General features: G+C 37.7%; 1 protein-coding gene across 1 annotated transcript in view; it reads left to right on the top strand.

The window, feature by feature from the left end:
- Window positions 1-894: 894 nt before the first annotated feature.
- Window positions 895-23,236, top strand: part of DOCK2 (dedicator of cytokinesis 2) — a 137,510-nt gene continuing 115,168 nt past the window's right edge. Inside the window, 13 exon segments of the mRNA XM_010001940.1 lie at window positions 895-934; window positions 8,649-8,732; window positions 10,851-10,891; window positions 11,364-11,419; window positions 11,561-11,657; window positions 13,189-13,337; window positions 15,308-15,443; window positions 16,374-16,580; window positions 17,503-17,671; window positions 18,225-18,300; window positions 19,559-19,635; window positions 19,963-20,088; window positions 20,980-21,104. Of these exon segments, the coding sequence (XP_010000242.1) occupies window positions 895-934; window positions 8,649-8,732; window positions 10,851-10,891; window positions 11,364-11,419; window positions 11,561-11,657; window positions 13,189-13,337; window positions 15,308-15,443; window positions 16,374-16,580; window positions 17,503-17,671; window positions 18,225-18,300; window positions 19,559-19,635; window positions 19,963-20,088; window positions 20,980-21,104 (1,383 nt within the window).

Below are 23,236 nucleotides of genomic sequence, written 5' to 3'. Positions count from 1 at the left end.
TGTCTCATGGACTCTATTTGTGTAAATCTATGAAAGCCAAATCCTTTAGTCTCATGTTAATGAAGTAGACATAAACTGTGACATTTCTTGTTAACATGTAAAATAGTCCATGAGATTACAGGAAGCTAACATGTAATCATGAAATAGTTCTTGTTCAACTTTGCACATGGGAAGATGCAGAAATAATTGCAAGATTGAAATAAAAGATTGAAGAAATCGTGTTTCATGCTACCAAATCTGTGGTAAACTAAAGTTTAAGGTGTTTTTTCTACAGAAAGGTATAAACCTTCCATGTGCAACGACCAGAGACTAGCAGTTTGTTTGTCTTGTGATTGTTGGTTAAAATCAAGGACTGACATGTCATGTGTTAACAAAAAATCTGGACAGATACAGCAGAGCTCTGTTTAACAGTTTAGATAAATAATGATGGCCAAGTTGCAGTGTGACATCCAGAAGACAGCACTGTCATATGACTGGTGCTGAACAGATCAGGACAGTCAATCCTTTTAAAGCATTTTCTGTTATGTGTTTTGAAATTAAGTTTTTGGAGTGGAGCAGGAGGGCACTGGCATGGTCTTTCTCCTTTTTGCTTGCTTGTGTTACAGCCAGTAAGCATCAAGTAACAGAAACACCCAGTCTGGGATTCCCCTCCCCCATGACACTAGGGTACAATATTTCGAGTTGAGAAAGAGGAAGGAAGTTCAGAGCCCAGAACAGCAGCAAATCTCGCAGAACCCTCGCAGCTCCCCCAGCCTCCCTGCTTGTCCTTGGTGACAGCAGCTGGGAAGTAAATCGTGGGTACAGTGCCTTTGTTACTGATTTCCAGTCTGCATCCTATAAACCTTGACTTGCTTGGTGCTGGGCATCCTTTGGAGCAAGCTGGATTCATGTACGATGGCGAGATGGCACAAGACCGACAAGAAGACTGGCGTGGGTACGTAACTTTGTAAACTGCCATTTGAGTGTTGTCTTCACTTCTACTCAGGATGTGGGCAGGTATTCTCTGTAGTGTGGTGAGTTAACACTCTCTTCTTTACCATGGGGGCTTGATTGAAATGATCAACTTCGCACAAAGGTCCTAATATTTCAAACAATAAGAAGTACATGAACGTCAGCTTGGGAGATGTAACCCTGCCACACACCCGTCTCTCAAATCTTGAACTTGCAGTCAAGTGGCTTTTCCCCCTGCCTCTGTATTTTAGAAACAGATGGAGTAAGTAGTACCTTGCAAGAGAAGTAGCAGCTAGAAATGGGGAAAAAACAGGGGAAGGGGAATCCTACAGTTGCTTTTGAGAGACTGTCACTTCAGGTGAGTGTTACAGGAAAGATTATATGTGAGTTGGTAAGTAATACTTTTTGTAAGTAAAGTCGTCATCCATCATAGTTTTTTTGTTTTTAATATGAATGATGTTAACTTGCATAAAGAACTGAATTGTTCAAAACATGCCTTAAAAATAAGAAAAAAAAATTTTTTTGAAGTTAAATACAGTTTCTCAGAAGACAGTTAATCTTGTACTTGTGTTTCACTGGTTAGTGCATAGTTAGTTATTTATTTGGAGTCCAAAAAGTCTTCTAAAAGACGTTTTAAGTAAGGTTAATATTTTGTGATATGCATTAAAACCAAAACACTCCACCCAACTGGCTTCATGAAATAAAATGAATCATTAAGGAATTAAGAGGAAAAAAATGTCTTCCTGTTCAGCTTCCATGTGCAGCAGTTGGCAGAATTGTGAAATGGAAGCAGCCTATTCTGGTGGCAGTTTACATTACAAAATAAAGGGTGTAAATATTCTGTTTCAGTTTTACAAATAGAAAGAAATTCATTTTTTTCACTTGTTTTTCTGGAAGCTATTGATTTGGAAAAATATCACTGGATTTGTTTGTGGTCTCTGTATTGCTATGCTTGTCACAGATGTTATCTTGCACATGGGCAAAAGTACTAGATTAGTTATTCACGGGAATAATAGAAAATAAACTTAATTTGTAGCAGTTTTCTGTGGGAGCCATTTTTACGTCAGGATCAGTTTCGTGTAATTACAAAAAAGGTTTGGCTCTTCTTACACTACAGTTTTTAGCATTATGAGACCAAATGCCCTGGCTTGATGTTTGGTGTGATAGAGGCTAGTGATGTTTTTTGTTAATGCAGTAAACCAGCCTGCTGGGCCTGACCCTTGTCCCCCGAAAAGGCCCTCAGTTGTCATCTGTCACTTGTTCAAGTCTGCCATGCTTGTTACGGGGAAAATTTGCCAGGTTGTAACTTCATAGCCAAATACGTATACAAACGGAGTATACAAAAAGCTAGTGTGATATAGTAGTGTCTATGTTATTTGCAAGGTATGGCAAAACAGACAAGATTCAAGCTGTTTTCTGAGCTATATCACCTCATACACTCATGATGATCCAGTGAAGTTTGATTGTTCTCACAAAGACTGCAATGCATTTTGATAGAACAATTAACTGTTAAAATAACAAAATACAATATTCATAATACAGATTTTTGTACAGCATTGGTCTGATCTAAGATAATTTCAAAACAATAAGATTTTACTTGAATCAATATGAATTTTAGTGCATAAACCAAAAGCAAATAACAGAAAACAATTCCTGGCAGTATTTTAACACTGTTAAGTTTAAGCTGTCATAGAGACAACACAAATTCAGGAGTTTTAATACTCAGGGCTAGTTTTCTTCATCTGGCAGTGGGCTTGTGCTTCAGAGGCTGTCAGGTCTCACAACCATGGTGCTCATTTTAGAGCGAGTGTGTGTGCCCTGGAGGGCAGTGTCTGTGCCATCCCTGCTGTGCACAGAACCTGCTTCCTGACACCTGGCCTGATGGCAGCAGCTCTGCCCCTCTCACCCATCTCAATGATAAAACTGTCCTTCTCTCGTTATTTGGGTTAGTAACAGAGACTGGAATTCTTGAAAAAGTTTTATTAGCATAAGAAGTGTAATTGTGACAACTGCTCATGTGCTGAGAACATACTGGATTACTGATGTTAGTCACTTCACTCAATGCTCCACAATCATCTTGTGGATGGGGAGTCTGGAGATTTGGCAAGTTTCCAGGTACCAACACACTGACCTGTAAATGATGGGCTAGGGATTAGAACTAACTGAAAGACTAACTTGCTTTTGTATAAGCATTTAGGACATGATTGCAGTTTTGTGTCAGGAAGAGTGAAGGCGAGGGTGTGGGAAACAAAAGTTTTTAATTTTTTTAATTTGCCAATTTTTAAAATTCATTTTCTGCTGTAAAGAGATGAGTTTGAAATTTGCTCAGACCTTTAGGAAGTTATCACATTTGTGAAAAAAAATAAGAGCTAGTGAAGTATTAAATTCATTAGAATTGTTAGATTTATTCCTGCACGGCTGAATCTGAAAATGGGTATTGCTTGATTTGAGTCACAAGGTGCCAGGAGGAAAGGGGACTGGGTGACAACTTGCAACTGTAGAAGAGCATATGCTCAGCCAGAGTGCAAAAGGCTGTGACTGGCTTGTCATGTCTTCACCTGCTGAAAATCCCCCAAAATTGTATTTATATCTGTGAGAAATCCATAGATTGAGTTGTAAAGGAGGCAGAGCTTTATTCAGAGGAGACTGCTTACTTGAAATGCAGCCCCTGAGTCCCACAGAGGTGCTGCTTGGGAAAGAACAGCAGTTTGAGAAGTGTATGAAAAAAAAACAACAAACCTCTCTATCCATAATCTTTCATGAAAAGGAAAAATCACAGGTAAATATTTTGTTCTTCGTAATGACTTCTGAGAAAAACCACCAAGCTACTATTTTCTATGAAAAGGTAAAGTGTCAGAAACAATATCTCCATAGAATGAGTTGACTATGTTAGATCTTCCTGGTTCTTATCCTGGCTTTACTGTGTTTAAGAAGAAAAGTAGCTGAAGTCAGTTAAAGCCTCCATCTGACCCCGAGGTTCAGCATCTGAAGAAATCTATTGAATCGTTACCTGAGAACAGAAGTTACCCTTTGCTGAGAAGGATTTGTGATAAAATAGCATCTAACCTACCTGGAGCTTTGGTACATGCCTGTGATCTGCAAACTACTCATTCAAGCTGCATTTATCTTCTGTGCATTATAGCACACTTGGTCTGTGAGATTTAAGGAGTGATCCTTAACTCAGAGCATTGAAACACAAATTCAATAGCGTTCATTCCAGAAGTCAAGAAATCCTGTCAGGATCACATGTCATTTTCACACAGAGTTTGTCCGTGTCCTTGCAGAGTTATTTCACCGTTTTCATTGGAAGAAAAGTAGTCACTGAATGCAGAGAATTGATCTGTAGGGAATTTTTTTGTACATTACTATGCAGAGAAGCTGAGCTGTAATATTTAAAAAATAAACTGCAACAAAATTCTTGCTGAGGCTATGAATGAGAAATCTTTCAAATACAAAACACTTCACAAGCTATTGCACAGAAATCATTACAGATAGTCTTTCTGTGATGGTGAAGTGAAGAAGGGCTGGCTCAGCAAAGCAATACTTGCAATATTTTTCAAATTCTGTTCAAGTGGAATGGTGGAAAGTAGCCAAGGAAACCACGAGTGGCTTTTTACTAAAAGGTGAGTCTCAAAAATGAAAATACAATAGTTGTGTTTGCTACAAAGAACAGAGCAGGGACTTCACATCAAGGGAAACAAAAAAAGACTGGTAGGAAGATCAGGATAACGAATGGCTTCAGAGTTGCAGGTATTGTCCTTGCTCACTATTCCCGCCTTGCTTTAGCTACAGTCTAAGCATGTGACTGGCCAGAATCCCTTTTTAAAGTACATGAGCACTGAGGAAACACAGCTTTTTGATGAAGCAATTCTGTGACCTAGATTATTCTTGAGTTTTCTAGAGTTTTGTATGTGACTGTTCCCAAAAAAGGAACAAAGTGAGGTTTTTTTCTGCTCAACATCATCTAAATTGAGGACAACTACAATTATAAAATACTAACTGTGCTTCTATTCCGATCAGTAGTTGTTTGAATTTCTGTTTTAACAAATGTTATTCAGATCAAAAAGCGACTGTTTCATTTACACTGTCTTGTCAGGAGAAATGTCCTCTACAGGTTTTCATTGCTGTACTTTGGAGAACATGTCCACATCTCTGTGACTTAATGAAACAGGCTTCATAACCATGCTTACATATATACAACAGGTGAGGGGACTGTGCATGTTGTATCTGCCAGCTCTGGCCTTTATAGATATGTAGCAATTTAATGGAAACAGACATTTTCTTCAGTCTTCATACTAATTTTTTTTTTTCTACTGGGATGGACACTGGCAGTCAGCTTCACCTATGCTTGGGGTGGCTGACTGAGCGAGTGATAGCAGAGTTAGACACTGGAGCTCCTTAGAGTAACTGTTTTCACAGCATGCATTGGTTGGCTGAGCAAGTAAGGATTCTTTGGGCATACTTCACAGGAATGATGGGAATCATTCCATCTTCCTGAGGTACTATTCAAAACCCAGTTGTGACTGAGCAGAGTTCAGTTTGGAAAACCTTTTGCATTAGCAGTTTCACCTGTTGTGTTGGGGTTTTTTTGGGGGGTGTTGCTTTCTGAAGCAATGTTGCTGTTGTGGTGGCCTGGCTTTCAGCTCATTGCTTGAGGGAGCTGAAACAAACACCTAGAATCTAAGTGGGTTTTCCATTGTTTTGTTTGTTTTCTGTGTGTCCTGCTACAAAATAACCACTGAGGTTACTGTGAGCCTTAAAAAGATCTTAGTCTTTGCTGATCGGGGAAAATTTGCTAGCTGTGTTCTCAATTAAGTGTGAAGTCCAGGAATGCTGTCTTAAGGCTGGAGCTTCTGGGATTTCTCTGTGCCATTCTGGGAAAATCTGACAGCATCTGTGTGCAGATTCACCATTGATGGGAAGGCCTTATCCTGGTGCTGGCTGCTGGGGAGGGCAGATGCTGCCCAAATCTCTTACTAATCTTATTGCCATGACATCAGTTACTCTTGAGGTCAGTAGCTGCTATTGGGGTTTAGAATGAATGCTGAGGTCTTCAAGCAGGCCACCTTCTGTGCCTTAAGGATACTATCTCTTTTTGCAATTATGGCTGGGAGAAAGGATGCCAGGGAGTGGAGTGGTAGAAAGTGATTGGAGTGATTTGAAGGGGCTTTCCCTTCTATTGGCCAGAGAGTTTATTTTAAAAAAAAATCAACCACAATTTTTGTATACTTTAAAAACCCCTGTAAGTCCATATGGATTTTTCTCATACCGTTTTTGAAGAGCAAAATTAATGAAGTGGCTGTGTACACAAAACTGCAGATACACACACAGCTGAACAGAGGGTGGAGGAAAGGGAACTCCCCACTTGGCTGGTGACACCCTCCATGTAAGACGGACATAGTCTGTAAGGGAAATGAGATCAGCTACAGTTGATGGAAAACCTAGTAGTCAAATCTTCATTAATATTTAATAGTTATAACATTAGCAGATGTGATAGTTCAGTTGTCTGGGACTGCAGATAATACATGTGGATGGGTGGAGCTGATATTTGGTTTCTTGATTATTTATAAAGCTTTTTGCAATGGTATATGGGAGATAAGTTCCTATCATAATATGTCGTGATAGGTCTCTAGCTTAACACTTTGCAAAGGAATTTGTTAAACTCACCCTAGTAAACAATCCAAATTTCACCTTAAAAAAATTTCCACTCACTCATTTAGAAAAGTCTTATAGCTAATACAGCTACTTCCTTTGTCAGTTTGTTACTGCACATGTCAATATATTGATTGTTGTTAAATGGAGTTCTTAAGAGAGCAAACCCAATATGCAATGTGAATATATAACTCAGGAATTCACATCCGTATTTGAGACAAATACAACTGTAAGTAGAGCATGCCATATTTTGAAATAGAACGTATTTGCTAGTCAACAGTAATTCAATCTGTATGGATATTTCATAAAAGTAGTGGGAGCAAACATACACCCCTGCCCCAAACACTCTAGTGGAAACAGCTCTTGAAATGTCATGATAATCTGGGAGGGTTGTTGGCCATTTTCTGTGTCTTGAAACCTATGTCAAAACTAATGAAAGGAAGCCAGTCAGAACATAACTGCATCTCTACTATATGCATTTACTGCTTAAATTCCATCTTTTGTTGAGCTAAGGCAGCTCTCTGAGGATCACTGAGGAATCTCTTCAAGATTCTCTTCAATAAATGGCTGAATCTGGACAGCAGAGCCTCACTTCAAAGTTCTGTGTTGTTTTTTCTGTTGTCTTTTTTTCTTCCCCCTGATTTTTAATGATTCAATCCTTGCTCTACCCAGGAGGAGGAACTTCTGGGAAGGCCTCTTCATGTCAACAAACCCAGAACTTATTTTTGGTCCAATAAGTCTCTTAATTAAATCTAAAGTTTCTTCTAATTTAAGTTCTGAAAATATAATGGTGGCAAAAGAAAGAAGGAACACAATTTATGGAAGACTTGAAAAAGTGAAGAGGACCAGTCTCATTAGCTGTAGACTCCCACTTTAGGCATATTTATGACAGACAATTTAATTTGAGACTTTAAATACAATTTCAAGTAACATGTTAAAGTAAAATGTGTCAGTAATAGACATTTTGGTCTAGGACAAATGTATATCCTGCTTTAGAAGCTTGGAGAGGGGAGCAAAAGAAATGCAGGCATATACTGAAGATAGGTTCAGCCTTCCAGATCAGTTTTACCCTAGTCCAGAATACTGCAAGTTTGGATGCTGTGTATGTGTGGATGGATTGGGACAGTGCCATGAGAAAAGGAAGAAAACCCTGCTGACTGATATCTTTACTGCACGGCAGGGGTCATGGCTAGTAGTAGCTAGTGCACTGTTCCTACTTTTAGAGTTTAATTGTAGTTTCAGGCTCATATTTTAATCTGTTTTCTTTTGTGATACTACCTTCAATAACCACTTCTACTCTATAATGCTGTTGTAAAAGTTTAGAATCAAGGAAAAGAACACCCAGAAACAAATGCTTACCATAGCAGCCCACATCCTGTAGCCCTAGAATGTAAGAACTCATCAAGAAGCTTATTTTCTTGAATTGTTTCTGAAACTTAGCTGTTTCTTAACCACATGTAGATAAGCTTCTGATGAGAATACTTAAAATGTGCTGCTCCTGTGTTCTCTTCAGTGTGATTAAATACAGAAAATTACAGAACTTGCTACTCTTTCCATATGAAATGGTTTCATGTTAAGATGAAGCATCTAAGCCCAAGAAATAATTCAGTTATTTTGGTTTTCATGTGTTTCTGTGTCCCTTCTCACAAGCATAGCCATAATTTTCTGTCAACTCTGCACTTAAATTCTTAGTGAAACCAGTGCATGAACAATTCTCTAGCGCAATGAACACGAACTTATTGAAGACCTGCACCTACTTAGGTAATTTTAAATCCTGTGCAGAGGACTTATTACGAAGAGTTTGTTTTCATGCATATGCTCTGGGGTTTTTTTCTGGTTTTAGCGCTGGCCATTTTCAACACTTTTGTGTTTTCACAGCAGAAGGGATTAAATCAGATGGAGCTTCTTGACAGAATTACGCTTCTGTTTTTTCCATTTTAATGTATTTAGATTAGTACCAGAATCTTAGTAACCATGTGTTTTTCAGTTTAACTGTAGTGTATAGCTGTATTGAAAAGCAGTGGCTTTTTCCTTTAATTTTTCAGCTATATACAATTTCAAAGGCATAGGAACACCACAACTGCCTCTACAGATTGGTGATGTGGTCCATATCTTGGAATCCTGTGAAGGTAAGTCAGTTGCCTTCAGGCTGTTGTGTGAATAAGTTAACTAACTCTTGTACTTCTCAACAGTTCCTCATGTTACAGAAGTAGTTGTCTAATGCTCTTATTTGTACTGGTGGTATTTTGAGTAAGAACCTATTCATTTTTGAAGACACAAAATCAGGAATGTGACAGCACATGCGTTTTTTTTTCTGGGAAGACATTACCAAATGAGGAAGTCATCAAAGTGAAAGTCGAGTCTGTGAATTTTATGCCACTTGGAATATACCTGTTGGAAGTTAGATTAGATTTGATCAAGGTTTTGCTGGAGTACATTTTTTGCCTCTAAACTCAAGATTTGTTGCTAGGAGACATTCACCACCCTAGTCAATATGCTGATCCAAACTTATGTAGCTGGCATGTGGGGATATCCAACCAACAAGGGTAAAATAAATACAAGCAGTGAAGAATAAAGGAAAGTAAAACCTTGTACAACTGTGGAGCTGAATTAATTGTTGATACTGTGGCAATAGTGTGTTCCTCCATGTTGATTTGATCTGGACCTTCACAATCTCACTGAGTTCTCTCCCAAGTCTGCCAGAGCTACTTAAGTTGAAAGTGACAAGGGTGCAATTGTTATTACTAACTCAACAGTTGGGTATTTGCAAATGTCATAGGACTTGATTTGCAAGCTGCAGTGATGTTTTTCACCAGGTAAGGACTTAAAAAAATTAAGTGCTTCAATATTTGTAAAACATATGATAAAATTTTCTTTTTGAACCTTCTTCTGTCTGTTAAAGAGAGAGGCCAAGTGCTGCATTACACAGCTACAGAGACAGCTCAGTGTTGACAGACACTTGGTGTGTTGTCAGAAGGCTGCAAAGATTCTGAAGCTGAGCCCAGCCTATTCTACCTGATAGAGCTCTAGGTTGTTTTGCATGGAAACAACCAAGTACTTGAGAAAAGAACATCTGAGAAATGTTTTGGAGCCTAGAAGCATATTTTTTTGTTCTTATATTTCTAAGAGAAATTCAATATTTGTAAGCATCAGAGAAAATACTGACGTCAGTATACTCTTAGTCAACAAGGGCATGTCAAGTCATGAGTAATTTTTTGTGTCCTCTCCTAAAAAATGAAAGTTCTGCATAATTCTTTAAGCTTCAGTTCTAAACACTTTGGCTAAGAAAAATTATATTGGCAATCTGGAAACCTCCTGCTAATTGCAGAAACAGCATTTCAGGTTTCTGACTCCTGTGGTACATCTGTTGTCAACCAGTCTAGTAAGTTGAGTGGGTACTTATGGGCTTATTTTTTTAATATGAAAATATTTTCTGAATCCTCTGCCCTTAACATGCTTATGTCATAGCTTGCTTTATGAAATACATTTCTCAATGAAATGGAATCTTTCATAATGTTGAAGTGAGGAAGTTAACCTTTTATCAGATCTCTTAAAAATATGCTGCCAGCTGCAGCTGCAGAGTAACCAACAGTAACAGGTTTTTTCCTGCAGTCATTTTATGTGCTATTTTAGTTTGTTTTGCATGCACAAAATATATACACAGACTATACATGTACAGTCAGAGCAAATGGGATGAAATAGGTTTTATACATTTGGTTGTAAATGGGAGACTCTGTGCAAATAAATCTGTGGTAGAAGTTGAAACTCCTGTTTTGAACTTCACACTAGGAAGCTACTAGTCCAAAAGCTGTAATTCCCCATGGCAGAAAGATGGCTTGTTTTCTCGAATGTAAGTTGGATATATAACAACCATGTACTGTGGTGCTGATTAATACCACAGTCAGTAGAGCTGCATGGGCAGTGTCATCAGCTATCTGGTTGAGACAGAGGTGCATGTGTTACATATTAGGTTACAGAATAGCTTATCCTGCCTTTTTTTTTTGTGACTGTGGGGGTGTATCTGTACTTACTGTGTAAGACATCAAAGTAGAACATATCATTGTATTTGCTAAATATGCTTCCTGATATTCACTTTACTTTCATCTGTTGTTTGTTGTTGTTTTTTTTTAAGTAACTTAAATATCTTATGCTAGCTAGTTCTTATATGAAACAAGCCCCATTACTTTATTACATGCCTTTTTAATGCATAATTTCAGTCATACTAAGTGCACTCTTTCTTCTTTTAGATTGGTACAAGGGTTATCTAGTAAGACGTAAAGGATCAGAGGTGAGATCATGCTTTTCATTCTTATGAGACTCTTTCAGAAGTCAACCCATGAAATGTTTTTTCTTTTTTAGTAGCTCTTATCAGATAGTCTTATTATGATCTCTGAAGTTAGCTGTGTCCATTTTCTTTCATTTATTAGCATTTGTCCTGGGCATTGTTGGCAAATATTAGATGTGAGGACTGGGAGAGCAGATCAATGAAGAAAAAATAATTGTCCCTTCAGGTTGACAGACTGACACATACAAGTTTTGTTATATCTTTTTGACATCCAATTGACATCATCAAACAGAAATGCATCCAGCTGGACAGAAAACTACATAGGCAGCAGTAAATTTAGAGATTGTAATTTGTGTTTAATTATAGTTTCTTTAAGAAAACTTAGAAGAAGCAGGTTTTGGAAAGCTCTTATTTGTTACTTAAATGTTCTTGGATACCAAGAGTTGACTGTGGGGTTTTTTTTTTCCTTCAACAGGGAATATTTCCTAAATCTTTCATCCACATCAAGGAAGTTACTATTGAAAAGAAAAGGTATTGTATTTAACTGTTTCATTACTATAAGGATCTTGTCTGCTAAAGAATGAGTTTTAAGGCATTTTTATGCCTTAAACAGTAACTATAATAAGCCCATGAAACTCACATTTTCATTGTGTTAATTTTTCTTCTCTTTAGACATACAGAAAATATAATACCTGCTGAAATTCCTTTAGTTCAAGAAGTTACTACTACTCTCTGGGAATGGGGAAGCATCTGGAAACAGCTTTATGTGGTATGATGTTTCTGTATGCTCTGTGTGGCCTATTAATGCATATCAAGGCCTTGTTAAAATTAGTGTCTCTTCTTAGGTCCAGGGTAGGATCCGGAAGGACTTAAATTATGTCATGATCACTGCTTAGATGATTACCATGCTCTCAGTGGCTGTAAGCCTTTAGTTTCAGCCTTGAGTATCCTCTACATTATAAATTGTTTGTGATTGTTCTTTGTCAAGTTGACAAGTTTCAAGGTAGGAGTATCTAACATAACTAAGATGCATTTGGAAAACTTTCACCATATTCTTGGGATGCTAGAGCAGAAGTTGTTCAAGGATGACTAGGAGCATGTAGCTGTTATCAGGTGGTCATTTCAAGAAGTGAGTCTTCTTACTTTCAATATCTTAATTTTAAATTTCTGAAATGGGTAAGAAAAACTTTTTTCCTGGGAGCACTTTTGCTAATAGGTGAAAGTGCAAAGAATTTGGAGGTGTTGGTCAAAATAGCTACTACATCAGCATCTGTTTCTTGTAAGCAAGCAACCTGTAGTCATATTTTGCATATGGTTGTAATGCCCATGGGGTAGTATAGAACTGTGAAGTGCCTTGTGATTTTTCAAAATTATCTTTTAATTTTAATTGGACTGAAATTTGCAGGCCTCAAATAATCTTTATACAGAGATCAAACCTGTCCTACTACAAGACTGAGAAAATTGAGATAAAATTGAATTTGAAAGGTAGAAGTCTAATTTTTACCTTTGTATAATCATAGACATTTTGGATGTTGTTACCCTATATCAACCCCTACTGATTCTGATGGCTTGTTCATGATTTTTTGGCTGTCAGACTTAAAGTGTACTGGTAAAACACCAAAATATGGTGAATTCTCTAGTATCTGAGCAACTTCTTCTAATGGACAACTTGTTCCAACAATTTGCCCTGACTGCTTCAGAATTCCAGCATTTGCTTTTTCTCTGCTGGGGCAAAGAAGTCCTGTATAACATGTAGCTTTTCCTCATTAATATATTTTCTGAAACATGCCACTTCTTAATCTTCCTCTTCTGAAAGTTAGCTATCAAAACTTTCCTTTTTTCAGCAAAAGACACAGGAATGGCTTTAGTGTCTTCTATTCACTCTCTCACTTTTCTCTTAAGTGTTTAATACACTTAATCAGAATCAAATCAGAATCAAATATTCTTCTGAGCATGCTCTTACCAGTATCTGATAGAGAGGTAAATTGCTACCATAATGTTTTCTCTGGACAAGACTTTACGAACAAATTGTAGAACAGCACCAGTAAATAGAACAAAAACAAAATTCCTGATCCCAGCACAAACTGCTTACATTTAATGTCATTTCTTCATAGTCACATGAGGGGGTTTCTGACCCTAATTTTTTGGATAAGAGAAGGAAGGAAGCCAGGCTCAGTACTTTGCTTAATTCTTGCTCCTGCAATCATTTAGCATTAAATATGACACATCCTTTAATTGTGAAGATGGACATTTCACATCAACTTGAAGCCTAAATCCTGTTGTTTTCTTTTGTATCTCAGACAAATAAGAAAGATAGGTTCCAGCAGGTGCAGTCCATGATGTATGACTTAATGGAGTGGAGGTCACAGCTTCTCTCTGGGACTTTGCCAAAAGATGAGCTCAAAGAACTCAAACAGAAAGTCACTTCCAAAATTGACTATGGTAACAAGTAAGTAGCCTATGTTGCTTCTGGAAAACATGATTTATTTTAAGACACCTAGCTAGGACAGAGATGATGATGCAGTTGTCCTGTTTGCGGTTTTATAACTCAGTGTGAGATGTAGGCATTGAATTTTTCTTTTCAAGCTTCTCCCTGCTATTCCTGTGAACAGCAAACACCATGTTGAGTCTTCTCATAGCAAATAGCTTTTCCAAAATATTAATGTATTTGTTCATTATAGATAAATGAGCATGTCAGTTGTACAGATTTCAGATTATATGACTGGCCTTCACATAGATACAGTGTTAGTCTATTCGGGACCTAAAACTTGTCCTTCCTTCACACACACAGCCTGCCTCTAGTAGTGTTGTGTATCCACTGCAACAGTGGTGCTGAGAAACCTTAGTATGGTGGATGAATAGCAAGTGTCTGAGAATGCTGAAGTGTACACAGCCTTTGCTAAAGGAACCACATCACCTTCAGGGCCCTGCCCTAATTTCCTAGGGAATTTCCAGGCAGAACTCTGGTTCTGGTGATAAAGTGAAACTGCCAGGGATAGACTCATCATTGGACAAAATGCCTTGTCTGCTTCTTTTCTTGCTAATGAGAAGTCACTGCAGCACAGCACGTTGTTGGCAAAAAGGGATTTACATGGCATCAATGATGTTCCATCATCTGATAAAGGGGGAGAGAGTACCTGATAAAAAAATCTTCCTACTACTGGTTTTATAGGCATTTGAACTGTTTATAAACTGTATTTAGCTATTGTAAGTGACTGTGGTTATTGTGGTCTGACGGTCTATATGCAGCTGACATTCTTCAGTTACTTGTGGCTAGACAAAAACACAGATTTATGTTATGTTGTATTCTTAAAGAACACACTATACGAATACACATATGCTGCTGCACATGTGGAGCTGAGCAGTCACTCCAAGACAGATTCTACTTTGAACTGTTCCAACACAATAAGCCTACCTCTCATTAAGACAACACTAATGGTTTTTGCTTTCAGACTTCTGTTTTCATAATCTTCTTTCCACAGTATGAGAAAATAAGCTTCTTCTTTTAGAGGAGCAGGGATAGAGGGGATATTTCAAGTGGTTTGGGATTGTCTTGAGGTCAAGTGCAAGTTGGATGGTGGAAGTGTGGGGTTGAGTTGTAATGTGTGAAGGAAACTTGCCAAACTGTAGAGGAGGAGTAAAAGAGGAACTATAACAGAGGCTGAACGGGTCATTGTGGGAAAGGAGATAGAACACCAAATCAGTAGAGGTTGTAGATAATCATGTCAGGTGAAGACAGCTTACAGTCTGATACAGACCCCTGCAAACAACATTAACATTGCCATAAAGGAAGCCAGTGCAATTTACACATGGTTAAAGGTCCAGTCCAGCACAAAGACCAATTTTAGAGTGGGATGGAGGATTAAGATCTTGGATAGGCAAGAAAGGGTGTCTCTTGGCTGAGATGATTCCATGACACTGTGGGCAAGAATATGTCAGGTATATGGAGGTAAGACTTGAGTTTTGAGCATTGAGAAAAAAAGAGCAGATGGAAAAAAGGCATGATTTGTATGAGAGCAAAGGAGAACAGAGCATAGTAGTTAAGTAACAGGACTGGGAGAGTAACAGAACAAGACAAAAGCAGAACGTGACAGGAAAAACCCACACATCTTGATTTAAAAGGTTAATATGTTAAAAAGCAGAAGAAGATGATGACTGCTTGAAATCACTGAACATGGTGAATCTTTCGTGTGTCAGGCTTTGAAACGCTTTGGTGACAAAACTATACGTTTTTAAAATGGAAAAATACTGCACAACAGCTTAAAATATGGTGACGTGTAGTTAAACTTCTCAAAAATCAAACACTGTTGCCTGTATTTAAAATTTCCTGAAAACTTGAAGTAGCAACTTGTTTCTTAAATTTCTAAGCTTTATTTTTGTAGAAGGAAATAACACTGCCACTATTCTCTGTTTTCACAGAATACTTGAATTGGATCTAATAGTTAGAGATGAAGATGGAAATATCTTGGACCCAGATAAAACCAGTGTCATCAGTCTATTTCATGCACATGAGGAAGCGACAAATAAAGTCACTGAGCGAATCAAGGAAGAAATGGTAGGAAAGAAAGACTGGCCAGACTTAGTGCTTCTTTGCTAAAATCAAAACAAAAAAAAACAATACAAGGGTTGAAGGAGGTAACCTTGTTAACCTGTCATAAAATTTGGTGGAAACTTTTGCCATTAAGTGAATTTGATTCATATTCCTGTGTTATAAATAAAGCTAAGCCTCAAACTGAGTTAGTTGCAACTGTGCCCTGGATTCAGGCTGTGGGCTAGGCTGAAAGCCTGCATCTGAAGCTGCTTCTAAATCCATCTGTGGACTCCTAAACAGAAATATATCTCTATTCCATCTGTAGGCTACTCACTGGGCCATTTTGCATAGTGAATTGTTACACACTTGGAATTCAGGCTGCAAGTTATGACCAACCAAAGCTCTTTTTAGAAAAATCTGGTGACTGCGCTAGTCTTTTGCTCTGTGTTGCTGCTTGCTAGTTAGTCTGATGGAGCCAAAGAATTTAAACTTGTAAAGAGGAACTCAGGTGAGCTCAGCATAATGTTGTGGAGACCAGAAATAAGCATGCCCAAGTGAAGCTGAGTGCATAAATATGATCCTTTAAAATACAAAAGCAGGTGACTACACTTCCTTGACTTTTTTCTATATTAAATCTGTTCAGGGACTTGTAAGCTACTTGAGTTCTTTTCTTCATTCATGAGAAAGTAGTGATAAAGCAAGTAACACACTTGACATAAAAAAAGGTGAGCTGTTATGACAATTGAATTATGCCATGATAAATCACTGGAAAGCACCTTATGAGTTTTTCTTATCAGTATCACTAAATAAGCTTGCTTCCCAGACGTGAAAGTATAAATAACTTAGTAGCTTGCAACAGACTGTGTTCAATTGTTTCAAAAATACAGCCAAATGCAACTGCTTGTAGTATCCCATTTCATGGGTCTAGCTCATGATTTTACTCCTTCTGAGTAGTCAAAGGATCAACCAGATTATGCATCGTACTCCCGGATGTCTTCATCTCCCACACACAGCCTGTATGTCTTCGTGCGGAACTTCGTGTGTCGAATTGGAGAGGATGCAGAACTCTTCATGTCACTGTATGATCCACAGAAATTAACTGTTATAAGGTAAGTTTTCTTTCTTGGCTAAACAGTAGCAAAGGGAGCTAGTAAAACAGTTGTAAAAACAGTAAAATAGTTGCCAACATGCTAGTAATGTTGAGAATATATAAATAAAAGGAAGAAAACAAAAAGGGAAGGGGAATGTGAACAGATTTGTTTGTTGGGGGATACAAAAAATTTTAGGTCAAGGGATACCAAGTATTTTGATAGGTAATTCCTGGACTAAATGTACTGAAAGGAGAAGCCTGAGACAGCTTCAAAGTTAAGACATCATTCTTGATGAGTAGTTTCCCACAGGCATGTTGTGGTATCTGGAGTAAAGTGCTGAAACAAGAGGAAAAGCACAAACTGGGAGTAACTTAGAGATTCAAATATGGATTATTATTCTGGTCAGTGGTCCTTTCAAACACACTAGTGATGGAATGCTTTCTCCAAAGAAGGTGCTATTCTGCCATATGTTCAAGTAATTTTTTAAGACTTACTGATGGCATTTTATATAGCATTCTTCTTGTTTTTTAGTCTGGTATTAGATTTGAACAATTGCCACAGATTGTCTGTTATGCAACCTTTGTTATGTAATGTGTTTTTTTTAAGAATTGTAAAATCACATAACATAAGATATTTATCTTCAAAAGATGAAAAAGGAAGCAGAAGTCATCTTAGAGCAAGATGAGCAGATCTTACATGCTTTAAGACAGTAACAATGCTTCAGTATCTTTTCTTCAGATGAATACACTGCCTCACAAGTTTACTGATGTCTTCTTATATATCTGCTGTACCTCTTGATTGATACTATTTTCTCTGTCTTGCCTTATATTTTCTTCAAACTTTAAACTCTTAGGTTTTTTTTGTCCTTTGTGGGCTCAGGAGTTTTTGTTGTTTGGGTTGTTTCTTTTGATGGTTTTTCTCCCATTGATTATTGAGGCTCAATTTATTACTGGAGGTCTCTTTGAATTTGCATAACTTGATTCTTCCCCCAGTAATATTTTAATTCTTTTTTGTTTGTGTTCTAGGATCTTGGAAACAAGGACCTTAGCAGAGACAAAATTTATTTAGTTTGTCAAATAGTCCGAGTTGGAAGGATGGATCTCAGAGATAGTAACTCCAAGAAATACACACAGGGACTAAGGCGGCCCTTTGGAGTGGCAGGTAACTGATGACTCTTTTGCTATCTCTGAAGCAAGACACCAGTGATATTTGCCAGCTCTGGACTGGAATCTCTACGAATACGTGTCAGAAAACTAAGTAGCTGTATCAGCTCTCTTCCATGTTTAGCTGAAGTCCATAAATCCTGCACCTGAATTAGCATTTTAGTTCAGGTCAGAAATGTGCTTGAAATTTAGTTTCCTAATAATTCATACTGCTACACAGTGCAAACCAAAACACAGTGCAAGAGTGCAATAGAATTCCTTGCAGATGAAATAAAGGATTCTGTCCCCAAAGCATCACCAGTGCACTCATACGTGTATTAGAATGATGAGACCAAAACTAGTCTGAAGTAGTCCTCCCTTTACACATCATGTGTCTAGAGGGAACTCTGCACTCAATGTTCTGCCCCACAAATCTACACCTACTGGGCTACACTGCCTGCTGGTGAAAACCTCTTTATACCATGAGGCACAAGAGCTTTAGTGCCCATAATTCATAAGGGGAAATATTTTGTGATGCTATTATGTTTTGATGATTTCTTTTACTTTTCTAGTTATGGATATTACAGATATCATAAAAGGAAAAGCAGAAAGTGATGAAGAAAAACAGCACTTCATTCCCTTTCATCCGTAAGATACTCACAATATCTTTTGTTTCTAAATGCACAAAAATGTTTCTGTATTTCTTTGGCTGTAAGAATGAGTGAAATGTTTCAAGAAAAAGTATCTTTTCCTTTTAATAATTTTATGTTGTAATAGTGCTAATTATTTGAGTATCCCTTTGAAAGGCATTTAAAACTTGACAAGGGTTACATAGCATGTGAAATCAATGTCTATTTCTACAATTGTGCTCCTTCAGACATGTGGTACCATGTTCTACTTAACAAAATCCAAGTTAAATAGTTCTACATACTCAATACTAGGCTTGGTAATTATGGGTAACTGGTATTTTGTCTGCTTGATTATGTTATGAAGTTCAGAAAAGTCTGAGTAAAAAATTTGTTTCAGTTTAAAAAGGAGTTGAATATGTTATAAATGAAGTATTGGCAAAAGAAAAGCCTGACCAGCTGCCTAAAAATGAGATGCTGACAGTTAAAATGTACAGGTGACATTGACTGGGAACATGTTTCTGCACACTGCATAGCACCGCTGCTGTGTACTGTGGAGAAGAAATTTCAATTCTAAAGACCCAGGTGTGACACACTGACTTATTACTTCATTTGTTCACAATTTGATCCAATACATGTGTTAGGTGAGAATTTTTACAATTTCAAAAGTAGCTGAAAAAAAGTCAACTCATTCATTTGTCAAGCTATTTATCATGGAAAGTGGACTGGACTGGCATGTTGGTGAATGCATTCATGCTGTGCATTCCTACAACATTATAAGCTTTCCTATTGTCAGTCTGTCACAGAATGCTGCTCCTGAAGTCGTTGATTTAATCGTTCTCACTTCACTGTACAAGAGCTTAGAATGAGTGGTCTGCAAATCTGAGTGATAAGGGGCATGTAGTGATTAGGACAACAGGTAACGGCTTTAAACTGGAAGAGGAAGATTTAGAGTAGGCATTAGGAAGAAATTGTTTAGTGGGAGGGTGGTGAGACAGCAGGACAGGCTGCCCCACCCCTTGAAGTGCTCAAGGGCAGGCTGGAGCAGCCTGATCTAGTGGGAAGTGTCCCTGCCTAAGCACAGGGTGTTTGAAACTAGATGATATTTAAAGTCCCTTCCAACCCAAACCATTTCTTGATTGTATGATAAAGAAATTACAGAATGTATCCTTGTAAGATCAAGTAAAGCAAAGAGGATTGTGGCTGTTTGTACTTTGTGTTCTCAATGCTGTTTGTATCTTGCACTTACTTCCTAGTAAACATTATTTTCTCTCCTGCAGGGTAGTGGCAGAGAATGATTTTTTACACAGTCTCCTAAGCAAAGTCACTGCATCAAAAGGAGACAGTGGTGGACAAGGTAAAGCAGATTATTTATTTATTTATTTATTTTAAAGTAACAAGACCTTATTGTGGAACTTAATTTAGTATTGTTGATGTTTTTGAGAAAGGCTTTTATGTTAGAGCTGTAGCAACACTACGGAGGTGGGTCAACTTTGTAGCTGGAAGTGACGAATCATGAGTTGGCTGTTTAAAATAGTAACTTCACTTATGGAGCTTTCACTTTCAGCTGAAGGAAGTGGGGAAAGAGAATTGCTATCACTGTTTTGGCGTGGAGAAGAAGAATCATGTGAAAAAAGTTTTTTCTTCCTTGCCAGAAATGTAATTTTTTATTCTCTCTTATTAGGTCTCTGGGTAACTGTGAAAATGCTCGTTGGAGATGTGATTCAAACAAGGAAAGACTACCCACATCTTGTAGATAGAACCACAGTTGTGGCTAGAAAGCTAGGATTTCCTGAAATAATCATGCCAGGTAAGAGGTGCCTTGGTCTGTAATAGGCAGGGATATTTTTCATTCCCTAGGTAATGAGCATCAGCTGCAGTCTTATTTACTTCTGTCATGGGTAACTAAGAGGCTCTTTAGAATTCAGTCTTCATGGTAATTTTTGTTCCAATGTTAGAGGATTATATAAAATGGTGAAATCCTTGTATTTTCTAGTACTTAAGTAGAAAAAAAAAAAAAAAAATCTAGACAGTGAGGGATAATCCCAGATCCTGGTATCTATCTTTCTTTCCTTCAAAATAGATGATGTTGGATGCTTACTTTAATTTTAAATTAACCTTATTTCTTTATTACAACTTGCCACTGTCCTTTAATAATAATAACAAACATAAGAGTTAAAAATACCTTGATGGGGTTTTTTTGTTGTTTTGTTGGGTTTTTTTTGTTTTGTTTTGTTTTTATTTATGGCAAGATGTGTTCCAGTTAAAGTCACTCACTGCAGTACTTCCTTTTTAAAAACGAACCCCTTTAACCCCCAAACCCTTTGATTAAAATCTCGACACTACCACTTTTGAAAGAAGTCACTAACTGTTCACAGGAGAAAATAAAAACATGAAGCTCCCTCTAGAGAGAGTTATGCATTAGGAAAAAATTCAGTAATTGCATCATTTGCCACCTCACCAGCAGGTGCCAGTGCAGGACGAGAATTGCTCCCAGTCCCTCTGAGGGCTCCCATTCGGTTCGTTTCACATCGGTGTAGGATCTCCTTATCTAAGAATAATAGATGTGGAAATTTAAGTTCAGATGGAAAATAAGACATTTTTGTGTTTCACTGCAGAAAAGGTACTCTTCTGGAGTTCAATTGACCTTGTGTTTTCACAGTGTTTTCATTGATTTTTAATCTTTCCATTTCTTTATTAGGAGATATAAGAAATGACATTTATATTACATTGCTGTATGGAGATTTTGATAAATACAACAAAACAACTCAGAGAAACGTGGAAGTGATAATGTGTGTCTGTGATGAAGAAGGAAAAGCGATGCCAGTAAGTTATCTTTATTCTGTATGATGGGCATAGAAACATGAGTTACATGATAGAAGAAACCTTTAAACTTCTTATGAGTTTTTATAAAATACCACTGTGCAGATCTTGCAGTTCCCTCACTTGTGTCAGTTTGTGACAGTTAAGTTTTATGATCTTTAAAGTTACATACCTGTTAAAGTCCTGTAAATGTCTTGCATAAAACTGTAATGAGAAATAACACTGAACGACCTATTTTAGCTGTGCCAAGGAACAAATGCTGATTCTGACAAGTACTGCATTCTTTCTCTAGAGTTTTTCTTGTGGAAATTCCCAGAGGAATGCAATTTGCACATTAAAATGCTAGAAGTACCATTTCTGCTACAAAACAAACCCTTGACTTGGGCCAGGAAGACAGTGTCTTCCCTTGAATGAAGTACATGGCCAGTAACTAAGTGGCAACAGAGAAGTGTGGACAATATAGCAGGAAAAATAAATGTTTAGTGTCTTTTTGTGTGTCTGTTGCCCTTTTCAGGTATTTTTGTTATCCTTTTTAGCCCAGTTTAGTGTTCAGGGAGATTTTTTGCCTTTCCTTTCCTGAGCTCTATACTGTTCACTAAACCAGTACTGTGATCATGAGAGTGAAATAGTGATGACACATCGTGAGATAAAAAAAAAGCTGCATTGACTCATTGTGGTTCGTGACTTCCTGAAGTATGTTTACAAACTACAATTAACTTTGAAGCTTGAATGAAGAAAATACTAAACTCACATAACAAATTCAACTCTGATTACAAAACACTACCTGTTAATATGAAAACACCTAACCACACGACAGCTGTCAGGTCTGTTGTGGAATAACACTAGCAGCTTCTATTCGGTCTGTTCACAGATAATATGCTCAAAATAGAATCATAGAATGGTTGAGGTTGGAAGGGACCTTAACGATCATCAGGTCCCAACCTCGCTAGTATGAGCAGGGACACCTCCCACCAGACCAGGCTGCAACAAGCCTTGCACAACCTGGCCTTGACCACCTCCAGGGAGGGGGCAGCCACAACCTCCCTGGGCAACCTGTTCCAAAACCTTACTGCCTTCATGGTGAAGAATTTCCTCCTGATGTCTAACCTAAATCTACCTTCTTTTAATATAAAACCATTACCTCTTGTTCTATCACTGCACTCCCTGGTGAAAAGCCCTTCCCCATTGGCCTATAGGCCCCTTCAGGCACTGAAAAGTGCTCTGAGGTCTCCCTCATATCGGGTTCTATATGCTCAAATCATGCCTGCCCCATGAAATGGTATTTTTTTCAGTATTTCTAATTACCTGTGAGTCAAAACTGTCCCAAGTTTATTAAAGAGAAAACTGGTTGACTCTCTTTAAGTATCAAACTAATTTCATTTCAAGAGCTAGCACTAGATTTACTGTTAGAAGTAAAATGCCTTTTGTTTGAACGGAATGTCAAAAATTACATTAAAACAAGTATTAGTGCACAGACCTTGACAGATCTCCATTCAGGCAGATGAAACAATCATCAACTGCAACCCATGAGGAAAGGTGGTTGTAGGCCAAGTCTTCACAGATGGGCTAAAATAACTGAAGTTCCCAGGTTGCAACGAATTTCGAACTTGTTCAAAATTTTGTGCACTAGTTCTGAAAGTCATTAGAAAACATGAAATGCTAAATGTTGAAGGAAAAAAAAAATAATGAAGGAGAACATGCTGTCAGTGCCTCTATAATGTTTAGTTTGTAAGTCACCTCTGGTTGGCAGCCAAACCCTTCTAAGGTTGTTCTGGAATAAGGTGTTTTAAAGTAAATGGAGCAACACTGTTTTTACTTTGGTTCTTGTACTAATAGAGATGATGCCTTGGTTATTTAAGCTTTTCAGTTTGAGAAATTAATCCTGTCTATGTTAATTGCCTAGCTCTTCTTAGAAGCTGCCATTTAACCCCTGTCAGCTGCAATTCATGGCTAGGTCAAGTATGAGGAGGTTGGGTGTTTTTTGTTGGAGTGAACAGGCCTGGAAAAAGCAGCGTCTTCATATTAACGCTCCTTCTGTGCTAGTACTTCTATCAGTATTGAATTTTCAAGGATGCTGTATCCAAATTCAAACCTACCTGCTGCAGACAGGTCTTGCTGCTGCGTGACAGACGCTG

This window comes from Chaetura pelagica, unplaced genomic scaffold (assembly GCF_000747805.2).
Source record: "Chaetura pelagica isolate M959 unplaced genomic scaffold, ChaPel_1.0 scaffold356, whole genome shotgun sequence".
Lineage (NCBI taxonomy): Eukaryota > Metazoa > Chordata > Aves > Apodiformes > Apodidae > Chaetura > Chaetura pelagica.
The sequence above is the reverse complement of the archived record's forward strand: the minus strand, read 5'-3'. Positions and strand labels throughout refer to the sequence as shown.